The sequence below is a fragment of the Amphimedon queenslandica genome, unplaced genomic scaffold (genome assembly GCF_000090795.2).
Source record: "Amphimedon queenslandica unplaced genomic scaffold, v1.1 AMPQUscaffold_13434, whole genome shotgun sequence".
NCBI classification, from domain to species: domain Eukaryota; kingdom Metazoa; phylum Porifera; class Demospongiae; order Haplosclerida; family Niphatidae; genus Amphimedon; species Amphimedon queenslandica.
Window position 1 is genome coordinate 182,638 of NW_003546330.1, and position 14,428 is coordinate 197,065.

The 14,428-nt window shown below is 36.3% G+C and overlaps 3 protein-coding genes across 6 annotated transcripts; 1 reads left to right on the forward strand and 2 right to left on the reverse strand.

Annotated features, from left to right (window-relative positions):
* Nucleotides 1–4,281: 4,281 nt before the first annotated feature.
* Nucleotides 4,282–5,659, reverse strand: LOC100636998 (MOB kinase activator 3B-like). The gene is made up of 9 exons (XM_003386140.3): nucleotides 5,549–5,659; nucleotides 5,437–5,502; nucleotides 5,297–5,381; nucleotides 5,166–5,259; nucleotides 4,976–5,036; nucleotides 4,824–4,893; nucleotides 4,590–4,705; nucleotides 4,457–4,543; nucleotides 4,282–4,411 (listed from the first exon to the last, which is right to left on the reverse strand). Exons 1-9 carry the CDS (start codon nucleotides 5,579–5,581, stop codon nucleotides 4,382–4,384), a joined length of 642 nt encoding a protein of 213 aa, XP_003386188.1. The 5' UTR covers nucleotides 5,582–5,659; the 3' UTR covers nucleotides 4,282–4,381.
* Nucleotides 5,660–5,757: 98 nt separating this feature from the next.
* LOC105312551 (protein phosphatase inhibitor 2-like) lies at nucleotides 5,758–7,190 on the reverse strand. Of its 2 annotated transcripts, none has more exons than XM_019995778.1 (6): nucleotides 6,971–7,190; nucleotides 6,617–6,802; nucleotides 6,317–6,405; nucleotides 6,172–6,254; nucleotides 5,989–6,069; nucleotides 5,758–5,936 (listed from the first exon to the last, which is right to left on the reverse strand). In XM_019995778.1, exons 1-5 carry the CDS (start codon nucleotides 7,111–7,113, stop codon nucleotides 5,992–5,994), a joined length of 579 nt encoding a protein of 192 aa, XP_019851337.1. In that variant the 5' UTR covers nucleotides 7,114–7,190; the 3' UTR covers nucleotides 5,758–5,936; nucleotides 5,989–5,991. The 2 variants fall into 2 exon arrangements, with proteins under 2 accessions (XP_019851337.1, XP_011403593.1); XM_011405291.2 differs by having other exon boundaries at nucleotides 5,758–5,939.
* Nucleotides 7,191–7,245: 55 nt separating this feature from the next.
* Nucleotides 7,246–14,325, forward strand: LOC100637125 (deubiquitinating protein VCIP135-like). Of its 3 annotated transcripts, none has more exons than XM_019995774.1 (20): nucleotides 7,246–7,306; nucleotides 7,353–7,497; nucleotides 7,643–7,837; nucleotides 7,896–8,084; nucleotides 8,611–8,793; nucleotides 9,000–9,201; nucleotides 9,254–9,453; nucleotides 9,504–9,815; nucleotides 9,923–10,063; nucleotides 10,124–10,290; nucleotides 10,534–10,645; nucleotides 10,690–10,834; nucleotides 12,386–12,666; nucleotides 12,713–13,052; nucleotides 13,129–13,315; nucleotides 13,389–13,528; nucleotides 13,586–13,719; nucleotides 13,760–13,930; nucleotides 14,043–14,108; nucleotides 14,183–14,325. In XM_019995774.1, the coding sequence occupies exons 2-20, from the start codon at nucleotides 7,360–7,362 to the stop codon at nucleotides 14,222–14,224; spliced, it is 3,345 nt and encodes a 1,114-aa protein (XP_019851333.1). In that variant the 5' UTR covers nucleotides 7,246–7,306; nucleotides 7,353–7,359; the 3' UTR covers nucleotides 14,225–14,325. The 3 variants fall into 3 exon arrangements, with proteins under 3 accessions (XP_019851333.1, XP_019851335.1, XP_019851334.1); XM_019995776.1 differs by having other exon boundaries at nucleotides 13,766–13,930; XM_019995775.1 differs by having other exon boundaries at nucleotides 13,389–13,522.
* The last annotated feature ends 103 nt before the right edge of the window (nucleotides 14,326–14,428 follow it).

Here is a 14,428-nt window from a genome sequence, read left to right on the forward strand (position 1 = left end):
TATACTTGACCAGTCATTGTAACAGGACCAGTTTCTTCACCTTAATAAACAGGTATACCATATTGTACTCACACAGTACATGTCTTACCTGGTACAAATGCATCAGGAGTGAGTCTCTCAATGTAAGGAGTGGCCCAGCTATAATACTATTAAAACAATAACATGATGTAATGAGTCGTTACTAATAATAGTAACACTAACTGTAAAGGTGCAGTGGTGATCCCCATCAGGACAAGTCTGAGCTTTAGGTACCTCTTTACCGTCAACAGTAACAATCGCAAGGTATGAACTATCAACTCTCCTTGGAGCTGGGCTGAAATAATAACAACAACAATAATAATAATAATTATTATTATTATAAATAATATAGATTATCTTACCCCATGATGCACTTAATCCTGTTAGTGGTGGTGTAGTAGGTAACCACCTCACAAGTAATGTTATCAGACCCATCAGTGAACACCACCCTGTTACCAATGTTAGGATCATCACGATTGAACTGGTCTTTAGCAAAATCTATAAACAGACAAATAAATATAATATTAAATAAATAAATAATACTTCTTCCGATTAGAGTAATCAGTCTACCACCAGCATAGCTACCATGCCTGTCAGATATGTAATATATATCTATACAATAAAAAGAGACACATGTTATCTGTACACTAATAGTGTGGTATTATTACAAGGAGCTGGTTCATTATCATTGCCATCATCATCATCGTCTTCTGGAACAAGAGGAATACTGGTACTGGGGGCTGGAGGGGGAGAGAGAGGGGAGAGGGAGGGGGAGGGAGAGAGGGGGAGAGGGAGGGAAAAAAAGAGAGGGGGAGAGAGGGAGGATAGGTAACAAGATAGCGCTTACAATTTTACTAATAATTACAAAAATTAAAACAAGAGATCCTTATTAGGAATGAGGTCAAATATCAGCAACTCAGGTGATGTGCACGTCCATGTACCAAATTAGGAGTATAGGGATGTGCTATGGTACATGAACATGTAAAGAGAACAGTGAGAGGAAGGGAGTGAGTAGGAGTGAAAATACCTCTCCCTCCCTCCCTCCCTCCCTCTTTCATATTAACATAATGTACATGTACAAGTTGGAATGGACACTGAGTCAATGGAACATGAAACACAATAGACTGCTGACAGTATGAGGGAGAGCCTGATTAAATGTGTAAAATATTTTGGCATGACACAAACACAAACAGGCTATAATTATAATTATGAATACTTTACACCTCAACAAGAATAAAAAAAAACATAACAACCAGTACATGTAGATTCTAATATTAATAATATAATGTACATATTATGTATATATATATATATATATATATATATATATATATATATATATGTATACTTACAGCACAATCCATTGACACAATTAGGAGCAACAGTTGGACAGTTTCTGCATGATATACCAGTAGCTGATCTAAAACCACTCACTGAACTATATAGAGAAAGAGAGGGAGAGGGAGAGAGAGAGAAGAAAATATTTTTGGTATGGACAGTTGTACAGTAAGTTGTAAGTTTACATTTTCATAAGTATGCACATGTATAAAATATTTGGCATAAAGCAATCTTTGTTGTTGTTTTGAAAAGGTATCAGTAATTTAATTAAACACATACAGATATCATACAGATATCAACTTTCTCTCTCTCCCTCTCCTTACCCAGGAGCATAGAGACAGACCACCATCACACCAACCCCCAGAACATGACAACGATCACTTCCAGAGAAGTACTTGGCCCCACAGCCAAGGACATGAGTATCAGGATAGAATAACTGCAAGAGGAGAGAATGTACATGACTTACTGGAATACTACTACACTGTACACTAAGAGTTCATTATAACAAATCAAATACAAAGAAATGTGATAAACAATACCAGCATAATAATAGCTATAGACTATGGGTAACATTTGTTGGCAAGTAATGATCTTATGATGTGTACAGTAATCATGTATCATGTAAAGCTGGTGTAGTACCAAAAACTTAATTCAATGCAACATAAAAATAATGTCAAGACAATGTTCATAATACATGTATCATTATGGAGCTTTAGCAGAAATACGAGAGAGAGAGGGGAGAGGGAGAGAGAGAGAGGGTGAAGGTGAGTATGAACCTGTTCTCTATCTTCAGTGCTACTGTACTGACAGTTGTTCTCAGTATTTCCATTAGACCAACACTGGAAGCTTTCCCTTGCATGATCTATTGTTATTAAAGATGAGTCGGTTGAAGCTATGAAATGTTTATTGAGCCCAATCCATGAGTACTGATCACTCAGGGAGGCAGTGAGCTCTGACTGATCTGGAGGAGCCTCTGTGCATTGGGAGGCTACCCTTTGAGCTTGATCTGCAAGACTTGTCATCCATTCCTAGCATAGAGAGGAAGCATTGAACCAGATAATACAAACAATCAAATAATAATAAAAACAGTGCTAATGAGTCTAGCCTATCAAAGTTAGTGCTTTAGGCTAGTCCTTACTATAGCTCGCATGTTATCAGCAGGCTGGTCCCTCCTAGCCCCATTGTGCAGGTCAAGTAGTTCTTGCTTGAGGTCCCGGGATAGCTGAGCTGAAGTGGGCCCAAGGAGGAGCTCTAGGAGCATAATCAAACACAATATGTGAGGAGTTGGAGCCATTGCCAGCTCCTTGAAGCTTGTATATAACAAATAATGTTTTGTATTTCTCAGTTAAAAGAAAAAGAGGTCCTGTTATACTGCAGTGACAGAAGCAGCTGTAAACAGAGCGATCTTCACGGAGATCACGCGCCATTTTATACACGATGTCTGTGACGTAATAATATGACTCACTGGTAATATGACATCATCAGCAGAAATGATTTCAACAAGTTTAATGAAAATCACAGCCAGTGATTGGTGGGTGATACTGTGTGGCTAGACAGGGAGATGTCTAGCCATGAATGGAGGAATATTTGTAAGGACAATGATGATATTATCATGATAACAATGATATAATAATAACAATATATCGTTAATAATAATAATAATAATAATAATGATAAATAATGATTGACTTGACCCCAGTCAGCAAGAGAGAGAGAGGTGAGTGCATGACTGATGACATCACATGAACCGATCCTGAGCCAGTGCCAAGAATCATTCTGTATAAGGAAGAAGGCATTCATGGCCTTAAGCAACAAAGTGTAGGCATGTATGTTTAAACATAGAGATATTGAGTGACAGGATATGCATGTTTAGTGATGAGGTGTCAAGCATTCCTTTACTTTACAGTCAGCAGGAGAATACATCTCTCCTCCACTTTAAGTTAATCAACACCCCTACTCCATTCTCTCCTGAAACTTGATCACAAGCAACCAGTTTATGAATCATGTACATGTACTTATGTTGTGCAGAAAGCTTGAACTGGTTCTGATTAAGTTTAAATATTTTGCAAATTTTTAAAGTTTCTCCAAAATTGGACCAAAGTTCCTATACTAGTAAAGGGGTTTTGGCTAAATTTCACCAAAAATGAAAAGAAGGGAATTCTTCATTTTAATTATAAATATACATGTTCTTATGTTGTGAAAAAAGTTTGAGCTGATTCTGATCAAGTTTGTATTTTTTATAACTTTTTATAGTTGCTCCAAAATCGGACAAAAGTCCCTGTACTATAGTAAAGGAACTTTGGCCAAATTTTGCCAAAAATGAAAAGAAGAGAATTCTTCATTTTAATTACATTTTCTGATAAATATACATGTTCTTATGTTGTGAAGAAAGTTTGAGCTGATTCTGATCAAGTTTGTATTTTTATAACTTTTTATAGTTGCTCCAAAATCGAACAAAAGTCCAGGAACTCAGTTTGGCCAAATTTTGCCAAAAATGAAAAGAGAATTCTTCATTTTTATCATGTTTTCTGATACATATACATGTTCTTATGTTGTGTCGAAAGTTTAAGCCCATTCCAATCGAAATTGGATTTTTTTACAAATTTTTAAAATTCAGGCCAATAGAACATGTAGTATGAAAAATTAAAATTCATGAATCACACTATCTATATATTAGCCAGGCTGGCAGTTAAAATCCCTCAGTTCATCAATAGCAGTATCATATTTCATTTAACTGACTGGTATCATTCCATATCAACTAGCAGGAACAGGAACTGACAATAAAAGGTAGCCATTTTTTTAAATTTCCGTATATGCTCAAGTTAGTCAAGTATACGGAGCATCCAATACATGAATACAATTCAAATCCGTATACTTTAAGTATACTGAAAATACAGCCAGAAGGTGCTAATTCACACCTATGTACAGTACATGGTTCACTTGTTGTTTTTATTAAAATAATAATTATATATCACATAATTAATTAATTATTCTTAACAGCTAGTTATTAATAGTTTGTGTCTTCTTAGCGGCAAATTCTAGCAGTCATATCTCTCTATAAGGACACAATGAGTGGGTGTGGTTAAGAGGTGTGGCTTACTAGTGGTTCAAATTCTTTAGGATCAACCAATTTAAATTCAGTAACAAAAAAATAAAAATGTTTATAACACGTATTAATATGAGCCTCCTAGAGGTGGGTGGGTCAAGTGGTTATTAATAGTTATTAGTCTTACTGCTCCTATAGCTATGAGTTTATCAAAATGATGAATATAGACATGAACAAACACTCGATACAAACGGGTTAGAATCTTCTTGCATGTCGCTAAAAACGTCTTTGGAAATGGCGTACCTTTTAAAAAAGAAAGAGAGAGAGAGAGGGAGAGGAGGAAGGAGAAAAGGTGAGAGAGAGAGAGGGGGAGAGCCATCATTTGTCATGAAAGTTAACAATCTTTTCCGTGTTTACTTACCAACTTGCGAAGGGAAAATGTTTTCGTCATTGATTTGTTTTTCTATCCATTCCATAAGTTTTGTGACATACTATTCAAGAACAATAACAAACAGTAATATAATAATAATAATAATAATAATAATGACAATAATAATAATAATAAAGCAGTACTTGGTTTGCAGGTAGTTTTTGAGGTTTTTTCTGAACTTCATCAGCCCAGTAGTATTCAAATCTAAAGAGGGAGAGAGAGAGAGAGAGAGAGAGAGAGAAAAGAGAGAGAGAGAAAAAAAGAGAGAGAGAGAAAAAAAGAGAGAGAGAGGAGGGGGAGTAGTAGAGAAACAGGAAACACTTCATTCTTTACTTTGGTCCTCCAGACATAACTGGGCAGCTTGATTCAGTACAGAACTCACCGACTGTCCCGTAAATCAGATTAATACGATTAAAAAAATCAACAACTAACAAAAATAAACAAATGATTGATGATTCCTTTACCATGAACAGCAATCCAGTCGTTAGCATCTTCATCAGCAGGTAAGGCCACAGCATTCTTGAGGTCAAGCCCGGCGTTTAAAGATGCCTAAAGGCAGAAACACTCATCCTGACCTTTCAGTCCCTCTAACCAGGACTGTTACCTTGGCTCGTTTGTGTAGCTCGTACTTCAGTGTCCCTCTCTCCCATTTCTTTTTAGGACGGAAAGTCTACGGGTTTAGTATTATAATGGCTCCCTCTCCTTCTCTCTCTTACCCTCTGCTTTGAGAATAGGCCACCGCTTGCCATTTCTGCTCTGCTCTGTGCCCTAGAACAGGGAAAAAATAAAATTTTTAGTTGGCCACACCCATCAAAGTACTGTAACCACACCCATCAATTAATATTCCTTCACCACGCCCACCAACAATAATTAATTATTATTCATTAATAAAAAGCATCAATAACCCCCTAATAATAATAATAATAATAATAATAATAATAATAATAATAATAATAATAATAATAATAATAATAATAATAATAATAATAATAACAGTATGATAAATGTTATATAGTGACTAAAAAGGAGGTTCACAGAGAAATCTCTACTACAGTTTTATTGAATGGTGCGACTGCGTGATATGAAAAACTACTCACTCAAGACCTACTGAAGGTGGGAGGGAGAGAATGCAACAAAGATACGCTCAATTAATTACTTGTTATTGTATTTCCATTCCTTCATCTCCTCCTCCTCCTCCCTCCTCCTCTTCCAATCTCCTTAACTCTTCCTCATCTTCCTATTAATAATAATGATATTAATAATAATAAATTTTAAAAAAATTATTATTATTATTATTATTATTATTATTATTATTATTATAAGGTGAACAAAAGCTAACTTTCATTAATTCTCTTGCTCTTTGTACAGCTGCAAACTCGTTGTAATGTGCTTTTCTCCATTCTCTGAACTCTCTCTTCTTTACTGTTCACAAGAGGGGAGAGAGGGAGAGAGAGGAAACATTACAAAATGGTGTCTTTCCAAACCTTTCTCTTCTTCGCTAAGCATTTCATCATCAGTTATGGCACCATCTTCATCTTCCCATTTGCTCTTAATTTCCCCTTTATTAATTACGCTGTTAATAATAATAATAATAATAATAATAATAATAATAATGATAATAATAACAACAATATTAATAATATTTTTGTTCTTCTTGGCATAAAAAAGCTATTAAATAAAACACAGATAAAAAGGAAGGACAGTCATTACAAAAACTGTAGGTTTACAATTAAAGACTTTATTAATTAGTAGTTAATGAATATAAATTAGTGGGTGCGGCTTACTGTTGTGCAACATCTTCCGGAGTGACTCCAGGAATATCCTTGGACTCACTTTCCTCTTCAACCATTTCGTGATACGGAGTCTTAGGTTCCTCAATCTTCATGTGTCCATAATCTTTATCCGGAGGGTGCTCGGTCGCTAGTATGTTCATCTCGTCCCATTGTATACTGGCAGATACTCTTTTAGCCCTGAGAGAGAGGGAGGGGGAACAACAATTGCTTGTCATTAAATGGCTTCTTACTACAAATAAATAATAACAATTGCCCCTTGTCCATTATACAGACAATTAATAAATAATGTATATTAATTACTGCTACAGAAAAAGGGGAAGGCCCTAGGCTGGATAGGTTAGCCACCTTTCTTCTGGAGTGATGACTCGGCCTCTCTTCTTGAGTATACCCCGAGCAGGCTCCCCTCCATCATCCCTGGACTCTTTATTCTTCTCGTCTTCCTCTTGTCCCTCTATTCTAATAACTGGACCACTGCCAGCTTCAGCCATAATCCTGTTTCTTTATCCTCTGCCTAGCTCCTTTTAATTTTTACTGCTGACAAACCACACCTACCAATTCAAAGGGGTGTGGTTTGTTAGAATAAAGTGTCCGGAAGTATACGGAAACCACGTGGTGAGTTGAATCAATAACAAGGTGTGGCTTAATATAGGTGGTACCTCTGAGTCAGCTAATAAATGTACTGTAAGTATTTTTCTCTTATTTATTTATTTATTATTATTTTAAATAGATCTATAATGTCAGGATACGATAATCTGTCACTAACCCAGGCCATTAGTACTCTAATGGGTAGCATTAACACAGCTACTGCAGCTGTCAGTGGTTCCTTGAAGCAGAGGGTTAAATATTCAACAGCAACCTGTCTCGACCCACAAGTAAAGCAAGACTTAAGATAACACCAAAACATACATTGATTGATTGATCTGATCTTTTCACGCAGAGAATGACACAAAATTGTCCCAACTCCCAACTGTTATAAAAATGACGCCATTGTTATTATTATTTCATGTCTTGTTGTAGTGTGGCACTGTGCTCTACTTTCCTTCTCACGAAGCCTCAGTTGAGTGTACTGGGTGTGGTCAAAGGCACACCACGTCACTCTTGAAAGATGTTCATGAGTTGACAGAGAAAGAAGAAAAGAGTGAGAGGTTTGCTCGGTCTTTCACTGAAATGAAGTCGTTGTTTGGCGGGAAAAAAACAGCTGAATTAGTTAAAGTAATGCCCATGTAATGATCTATTATTAATATTATTATTAATTATTATTTTTGATCAGGTCAATGGGATATCCAACTATCAGTGTAAGCTGCTGTCTCATTTACTGACGACACACGGAAAGGACAGGAACGACAGGCCCTGTCTCCTGAAGGACCTTGGTCTTGGTGAGGTGTTTGACTGCTCTAAGCTCGGGAGCAGAGCCTTTGCTATTGAGGAGTCAATGCTTGATATCAAGGGATATGGAGAGGTAATCAGTTGATTAGTTAATTAAGAAAGCTACATGACATGTATATCCCAACTGAGTTTGACCCAAGAAGAACTGGAATAACTTTTTATAGGAATGGCGGATAAGGATGAGACTTTCACAGGTTCTTAGTCACCCAATGCCATCACAGGATCTCAGGTCTTGGGTCTCTCAGCCCTTGGGAACCCTGAGAACTGGGTTCTCCCTATAAACCCAATGGCATACCAAAATGAAGTTTTATGATGATTTGTGTACATGTACATCATAGTTTACCTAAGAACGTGTGGTCTTGCACCCAAACTGATAATTCTTCTTTCAAAAAGCTAACAGAGCAAGATCTTCTGATAATGATGGCCTTTATGAAGACTAGTTGACTCTAGCAGCTATTGTACTGCTTATCAGTTGGGATACTGTATAGCAGCAAATTTCATTAATTTTATTAATTGGTTATTATTATTATTATTATTATTATTATTATTATTATTATTATTATTATTATTATTATTATTATTATTATTATTATATTTAGGATAAATCCGGTTCATTACGTTACCTGAAGAAGACATTGGATGAATTATCAACTTTCAATGGAGGACGGAAATGTCTAGTACCGATACATGCTGATGGTGATGGACACTGCCTGGTCCATGCTATATCAAGGTGCCTGGTCGGACGAGAGTTGTTCTGGCATGCTCTTAGGACCAACATGCAAGTATGGACCGGACCTTTTTTATTTTATTCATTTTGTGTAGTAAAACTAGTAATGTTTGAAAAAAGCATTGACTGTAGCCTGTGGTTTTATTTTAAAATTGACCCCAAATTTTTATTGATTTGAACTGAAATACCAGCATATGTATGTACATGTATATGGCCGTTTTAAAAAATACTAACATTATTGATTTGTGTGTTATATTTCAGAGTCACCTCAAGTCCCATCATGACTGGTATGTTAGTAAGTTGAAGGGTTTTTCTTATGACGAGGATTGGGCTGAGATCATATCAGAGGCTGATCCTGACTATGAGCCGCCCCCCGGGGTCTCAATTGGACTCAGAAATGTTCACATATTTGCACTGGCCAACGTCCTCAGACGACCAATCATAGTACTGGATGGAAATACCGGTATTTATTACTCTAATTAATGCACGTTTATCCTAATTATTGCCCACCCCAGGTATAGCCAGTGATTCTGAGTATTCCTGTATATTTTTACCGTCTTTTTATAAACGAGAGGAGTGTCTTTCTCCGGGTTCAACCCTCCTCAACTCTCCTATCACTATTGCCTGGAGTAATTCAGGCTACAACCACTTTGTCCCACTGGTCCCGATTAAAGATAAACCCTTACCAAGACTCCCCTCCCACTTCAGACCTAATGTGTGTCCTAACAGCTATTATTGTATCCGCTCATTGTTCCTTCTCCCCAGGTGTGGTGTGAACCAGAGGAGACTCTGCTGCAGTATGTCTCACTGGAAGATGACGGTTCTATTGTTCTTGCCCGAGGGAAGCCGCTTCAAGAGGCTTATATTCAGAAACTTGTGTCTTGCATGGACCAGCTGTTCCTTGAGAGGTACTCTGTGAGTCCTTCTCTTGTTGCTGACTTCAATGAACACGTTTACCGTAAAGCTGGCTATGTGGGTGTGTCTCTTAAAACAGTTACCATGGAAACCAAATTATCATCAGAAGAGAAGAGACTCTTTCGTTGTTTAATGTGCTCAGCAATAGCCAACATACCAAGAGTGAGCCATTGACTGTTATTATTATTATTAGTATTATTATTATTATTATTATTATTATTATTATTATTATTATTATTATTATTATTATTATTATTATTATTATTTAGGAGTTATTGCGTCCAGATGGTGCTTTATATGAAACAACTTGTAGTGAATTTTCACTGGAAGACGGAGAGAAATATTCTTTTCCTATTTACAGGATAACAGCTGAATACTCTGCCGCGATTAACGCACTTATTCCTATTGATGTAAGCCACACCCACTTTGATTAATTACAAGCCACACCCACTTTGATATCCCATGATTAGGTGGATTGCTTCCAGTGTGGGCAGACTGCTAGGCGGTTGCTAGGTGACGGTACTATATTATTTGAGAATGGCGACAGGACAGGTAACAGGGCAGACCCATTATACAGTCGGTGCTGCGGGTTCAAGCATTACTGGAATGGAAAGGAGTATGATAACATGCCCCAACCGTGAGTGCCCCTTCTAATCATATACCTGCTCTAGTTCTGGACTGAGGAAAGTTTTGCTAAATTTTTGTGATTGGAAAGTTTTAATTTGATGAATATCTGACCATGTGCCATCAAGCATATGGTCATTATCATTCAAAATGGCTTCTTTTATTTTGACGAATGGCTTTATCAAAAAAACCAAAATTTTCAAAATTGTCCTCCAGAATTACATGCATAAAGTATAATTAACGACTGATCCTTTAGTATCAAGATATCGCTGACGTGGAAGGGAGTGACCAAGACTGTTATTGTGTACTGGTTCCAGTATGAAAAAGACCCCTCGCTGAATTCAAATATTTATGAAGTTGCATATCAAGTATTAGTAGTATTAATAGAGTTCTATTTAATGCCCACCTGTAGACTGTGGCGGAACATTTCCCCGGGGAGTTTGGGAGTGAACAGCTGGTCCAACAAGTAGTGGACATGATTGTATTTGCCACTGAGAAGAAAGAGAAAGAGGGAGGGGCTTCAAGTACTGACGCCATGGAAACAGAACATGAATATAGTTAGTTAAAATAATTTTTTTTTGACTATAGCAAATGGGGCAACTTTAAAAATTTATTAAAAATCCATTTTTGATCAGAATCAGCTCAAACTTTCTACACAACATAAGTACATGTATATGTATCAGGAACAATTATTAAAATGGAGAATTCTCTCCTAGTCATTTTTGGTGAAACTTGATCAAAAATCATGGACTATAGCCTTGGGTATTTTTCAGATTTTTAACGTTTTCTTAAAATGGCCGTAACTTGAAAAATTGAAGTCGGAATCAGCTCAAACTTTCTACACAGCATAAGGACATCAATATGTATCAGAAAATGTAATAAAAATTTGGGTTGATTTCGGAGCCATTTTTTGGAAAAAACCATGGGCTATAGCCTTGGGCATTTTTCAGATTTTTGACGTTTTTAAAAATGGCCGTAACTTGAAAAATTGAAGTCGGAATCAGCTCAAATTTTCTACACAGCATAAGGGCATCAATATGTATCAGGAAATGTAATAAAAATTTGGGTTGATTTCGGAGCCATTTTTTGGAAAAAACCATGGGCTATAGCCTTGGGTATTTTTCAGATTTTTGACGTTTTTAAAAATGGCCGTAACTTGAAAAAATGAAGTCGGAATCAGCTCAAATTTTCTACACAGCATAAGGGCATCAATATGTATCAGAAAATGTAATAAAAAATTGGGTTGATTTCGGAGCCATTTTTTGGAAAAAACCATGGGCTATAGCCTTGGATATTTTTCAGATTTTTGACGTTTCTTAAAATGGCTGTAACTCAAAAAATTGAAGTCGGAATCAGCTGAAACTTTCTACACAGCATAAGGGCATCAATATGTATCGGAAAATGTAATAAAAATTTGGGTTGATTTCGGAGCCATTTTTTGGAAAAAACCATGGGCTATAGCCTTGGGTATTTTTCAGATTTTTGACGTTTCTTAAAATGGCCGTAACTCAAAAAATTGAAGTTGGAATCAGCTGAAACTTTCTACACAGCATAAGGGCATCAATATGTATCGGAAAATGTAATAAAAATTTGGGTTGATTTCGGAGCCATTTTTTGGAAAAAACCATGGGCTATAGCCTTGGGTATTTTTTAGATTTTTGGCGTTTTCTTAAAATGGCCGTAACTCAAAAAATTGAAGTCGGAATCAGCTCAAACTTTCTACACAGCATAAGGGCATCAATATGTATCGGAAAATTTAATAAAAATTGGGGGTGATTTCGGAGCCATTTTTTGGAAAAAACCATGGGCTATAGCCTTGGGTATTTTTCAGATTTTTGACGTTTCTTAAAATGGCTGTAACTCAAAAAATTGAAGTCGGAATCAGCTCAAACTTTCTACACAGCATAAGTACATCAATATGTATCAGAAAATGTAATAAAAATGAAGATTTCTCTCTTAGTCAATTTTAGTGGAATTTGACCGAAGTCCCTGTACTACACTACTGAGGACTGTGCCATAGTCTCAGATATTACCATTCTTTATTATTATTATTAATTATTATTATTAATTATTATTATTAATTATTATTATTTATTATTAATTGTTAGATGATTTGTCAATAGAAGATGAGAGCCCTAAGATTACAAAGACCATAGTCACAGGAATGATGAACAGACACACTAAAGTCCTTCATAAAGAGGAACTCGGAGTGAGTGAGACTGAGAGAAAAATGAAAAGAAAAGTCGACGCCAAATTACAACAACTTATGACAACGACAGCTGCTGCTGCTGCTGCTGGTAATAATCCTGACTCAGCAAAACAAGGAGGACGAAAGACCAACCCATCACCTTCGGCTAATGAACTATCATCAATCACACCCCCTCAGAAAGTAATTAATCTATCAAAAATAATTAATTGATAATTATTATTGATAGATATCTCCAACTAGTAAACCGCCCACTCAATTAATTAAAGACAAGCGAATAAGAGTCACTTCGTCCGAAGGAAAGAACTCAAATATAACTTTAAAAATGGAGGACACGTTCCATGACTTCCAGATTATGATTGAGAAAGAACTGGGTATACCACTCTCACAGCAAAAGCTCCGTTGGGGTTTCCCCCCTAAAGAACTCTTAGCCCCTGAGGACCCGAGGGCCCCCCTACCACTGTCTCATGGGGAGAGGGTCAGTGTGGAGAGGGTGGGTGGTGCTAAGGGTGGGGCCTCTGATATCCCACAATATCCTTCCATACAGCCACCAGAGAGAGAGAAAAAAGGTGAAAATTAATTGATTATTATTAATTAATTGATTATTAATAATTAATTGATTATTATTAATTGATTATTAATTAGGTGATATTAAGCATGAATCCAGTTCAGCTCTAGTGAAGGATATAGACAGTTTTGGTCTGATAGAGTGCTATCCTTATTTATTCAGAAAAGGAGGACACTGCTACGAAGAACTAATGAGAGCTAATGGAGGGAATATCAAGGACCACAGTCACGCCCAGTTTGCTGAAATACCCAGTGTTACATTTAGGTACTATATTGTTGCTAGTTGTTCCTACTGCTGTTGTTTATTGTTGTTGTTGTTGTTGTTTATTTTTGTGCAGATATAATGCGTCGAGTGAAAGTCTGGAGGTGTGTTTGGGTGATGATCATGTCCCAGCTGGTCCTCTCTCAATGAAGCAAAAGAGACTGGCACTGCTAGCCTCAGCAAAGGAAGCAGAGCAGACTCAGGAACACGGTACATGTAAATGTACTAGTTAATTAACTTTATTATTATTATTATTATTATTATTATTATTAGTGGGTGGGGTCACCGATCCTAAGTGGCTAGTCAATCGTTCAAGCTCCTCTGGTGTGAAGGCGTTCACTGGTACAGGACGAACTCTTGGAGGAGAGAGAGAGCTGAGGAGAAAGGAGGACACACCCACTGCTAAAGTAACGTGATATCAAGTTTACATGTGTTAAGTTGCCATAGCAACAGGAAGAGCAACAGGAAGGGACTCAATCCTACGTCCAGACATTATTGCAGGCGGCAAAGCTGATAGCTGACACCAGGATCAACGAATTGAAAATAAGAGAAAAACAGCTGCTGCTTGAAATGCAGTTACTGAATCAGCAACTGCAACTTAAATCAATGGAAAACAAAGTATTAATTCTTCTTCTTCTTCTTCTTCTTCTTCTTCTTCTTCTTCTTCTTCTTCTTATTATTATTATTATTATTACTATTATTATTATTATCATTATTATCATTATTGTAGACTAATGCTAAAGATGAAGGCACTTTGAGTTTAGAAACAAGAGTGCTGGAAATGAGCTCAGAAATAGTAAGCACTAACAATGATTATAAGATTAATAATAATTTATTATAATTATTATTATTATTGTGTTTCTTTTATAGAAAGAGTTAAGAGACGAAATTAGAGATTTATCCAGTATCTAATTATCATTGTTATCATTGTTATTATTGTTATCATTGTTATTATTGTTATTATTATTGCTGTTGTGATTTGTCCCTGTTTAAATATCATTGATTTATTTTGATTATTATAATCTCTCCCTCTCTCTCTCTCTTTCCAATTTTAAAAGTATTTTCAATCAAAATACCAAAACACGTGCATGACTACTTGTACTACTATCAAGAGGC

What these genes read in the sequence shown, in the direction of transcription:
- LOC100636998 (XM_003386140.3), bottom strand. Translation starts at nt 5,581, where the DNA reads ATGGCAAGCGGTGGCCTATTCTCAAAGCAGAGG. An exon ending in GTTATGTCTGGAGGACCAAA is followed by an intron (nt 5,037 to 5,165) that starts GTAAAGAATGAA and finishes CTCCCTCTTTAG; the next exon opens with ATTTGAATACTACTGGGCTG. An exon ending in CTAAAGAATTTGAACCACTA is followed by an intron (nt 4,412 to 4,456) that starts GTAAGCCACACC and finishes GTGTCCTTATAG; the next exon opens with AGAGATATGACTGCTAGAAT.
- LOC105312551 (XM_019995778.1), bottom strand. Translation starts at nt 7,113, where the DNA reads ATGGCTGAAGCTGGCAGTGGTCCAGTTATTAGAATAGAGGGACAAGAG. An exon ending in GTCATCACTCCAGAAGAAAG is followed by an intron (nt 6,803 to 6,970) that starts GTGGCTAACCTA and finishes CCTCTCTCTCAG; the next exon opens with GGCTAAAAGAGTATCTGCCA. An exon ending in CCGGAAGATGTTGCACAACA is followed by an intron (nt 6,406 to 6,616) that starts GTAAGCCGCACC and finishes TATTATTAACAG; the next exon opens with CGTAATTAATAAAGGGGAAA.
- LOC100637125 (XM_019995774.1), top strand. Translation starts at nt 7,360, where the DNA reads ATGTCAGGATACGATAATCTGTCACTAACCCAGGCCATTAGTACTCTA. An exon ending in GGAAACAGAACATGAATATA is followed by an intron (nt 10,835 to 12,385) that starts GTTAGTTAAAAT and finishes ATTAATTGTTAG; the next exon opens with ATGATTTGTCAATAGAAGAT. An exon ending in AGGACACACCCACTGCTAAA is followed by an intron (nt 13,720 to 13,759) that starts GTAACGTGATAT and finishes AAGTTGCCATAG; the next exon opens with CAACAGGAAGAGCAACAGGA.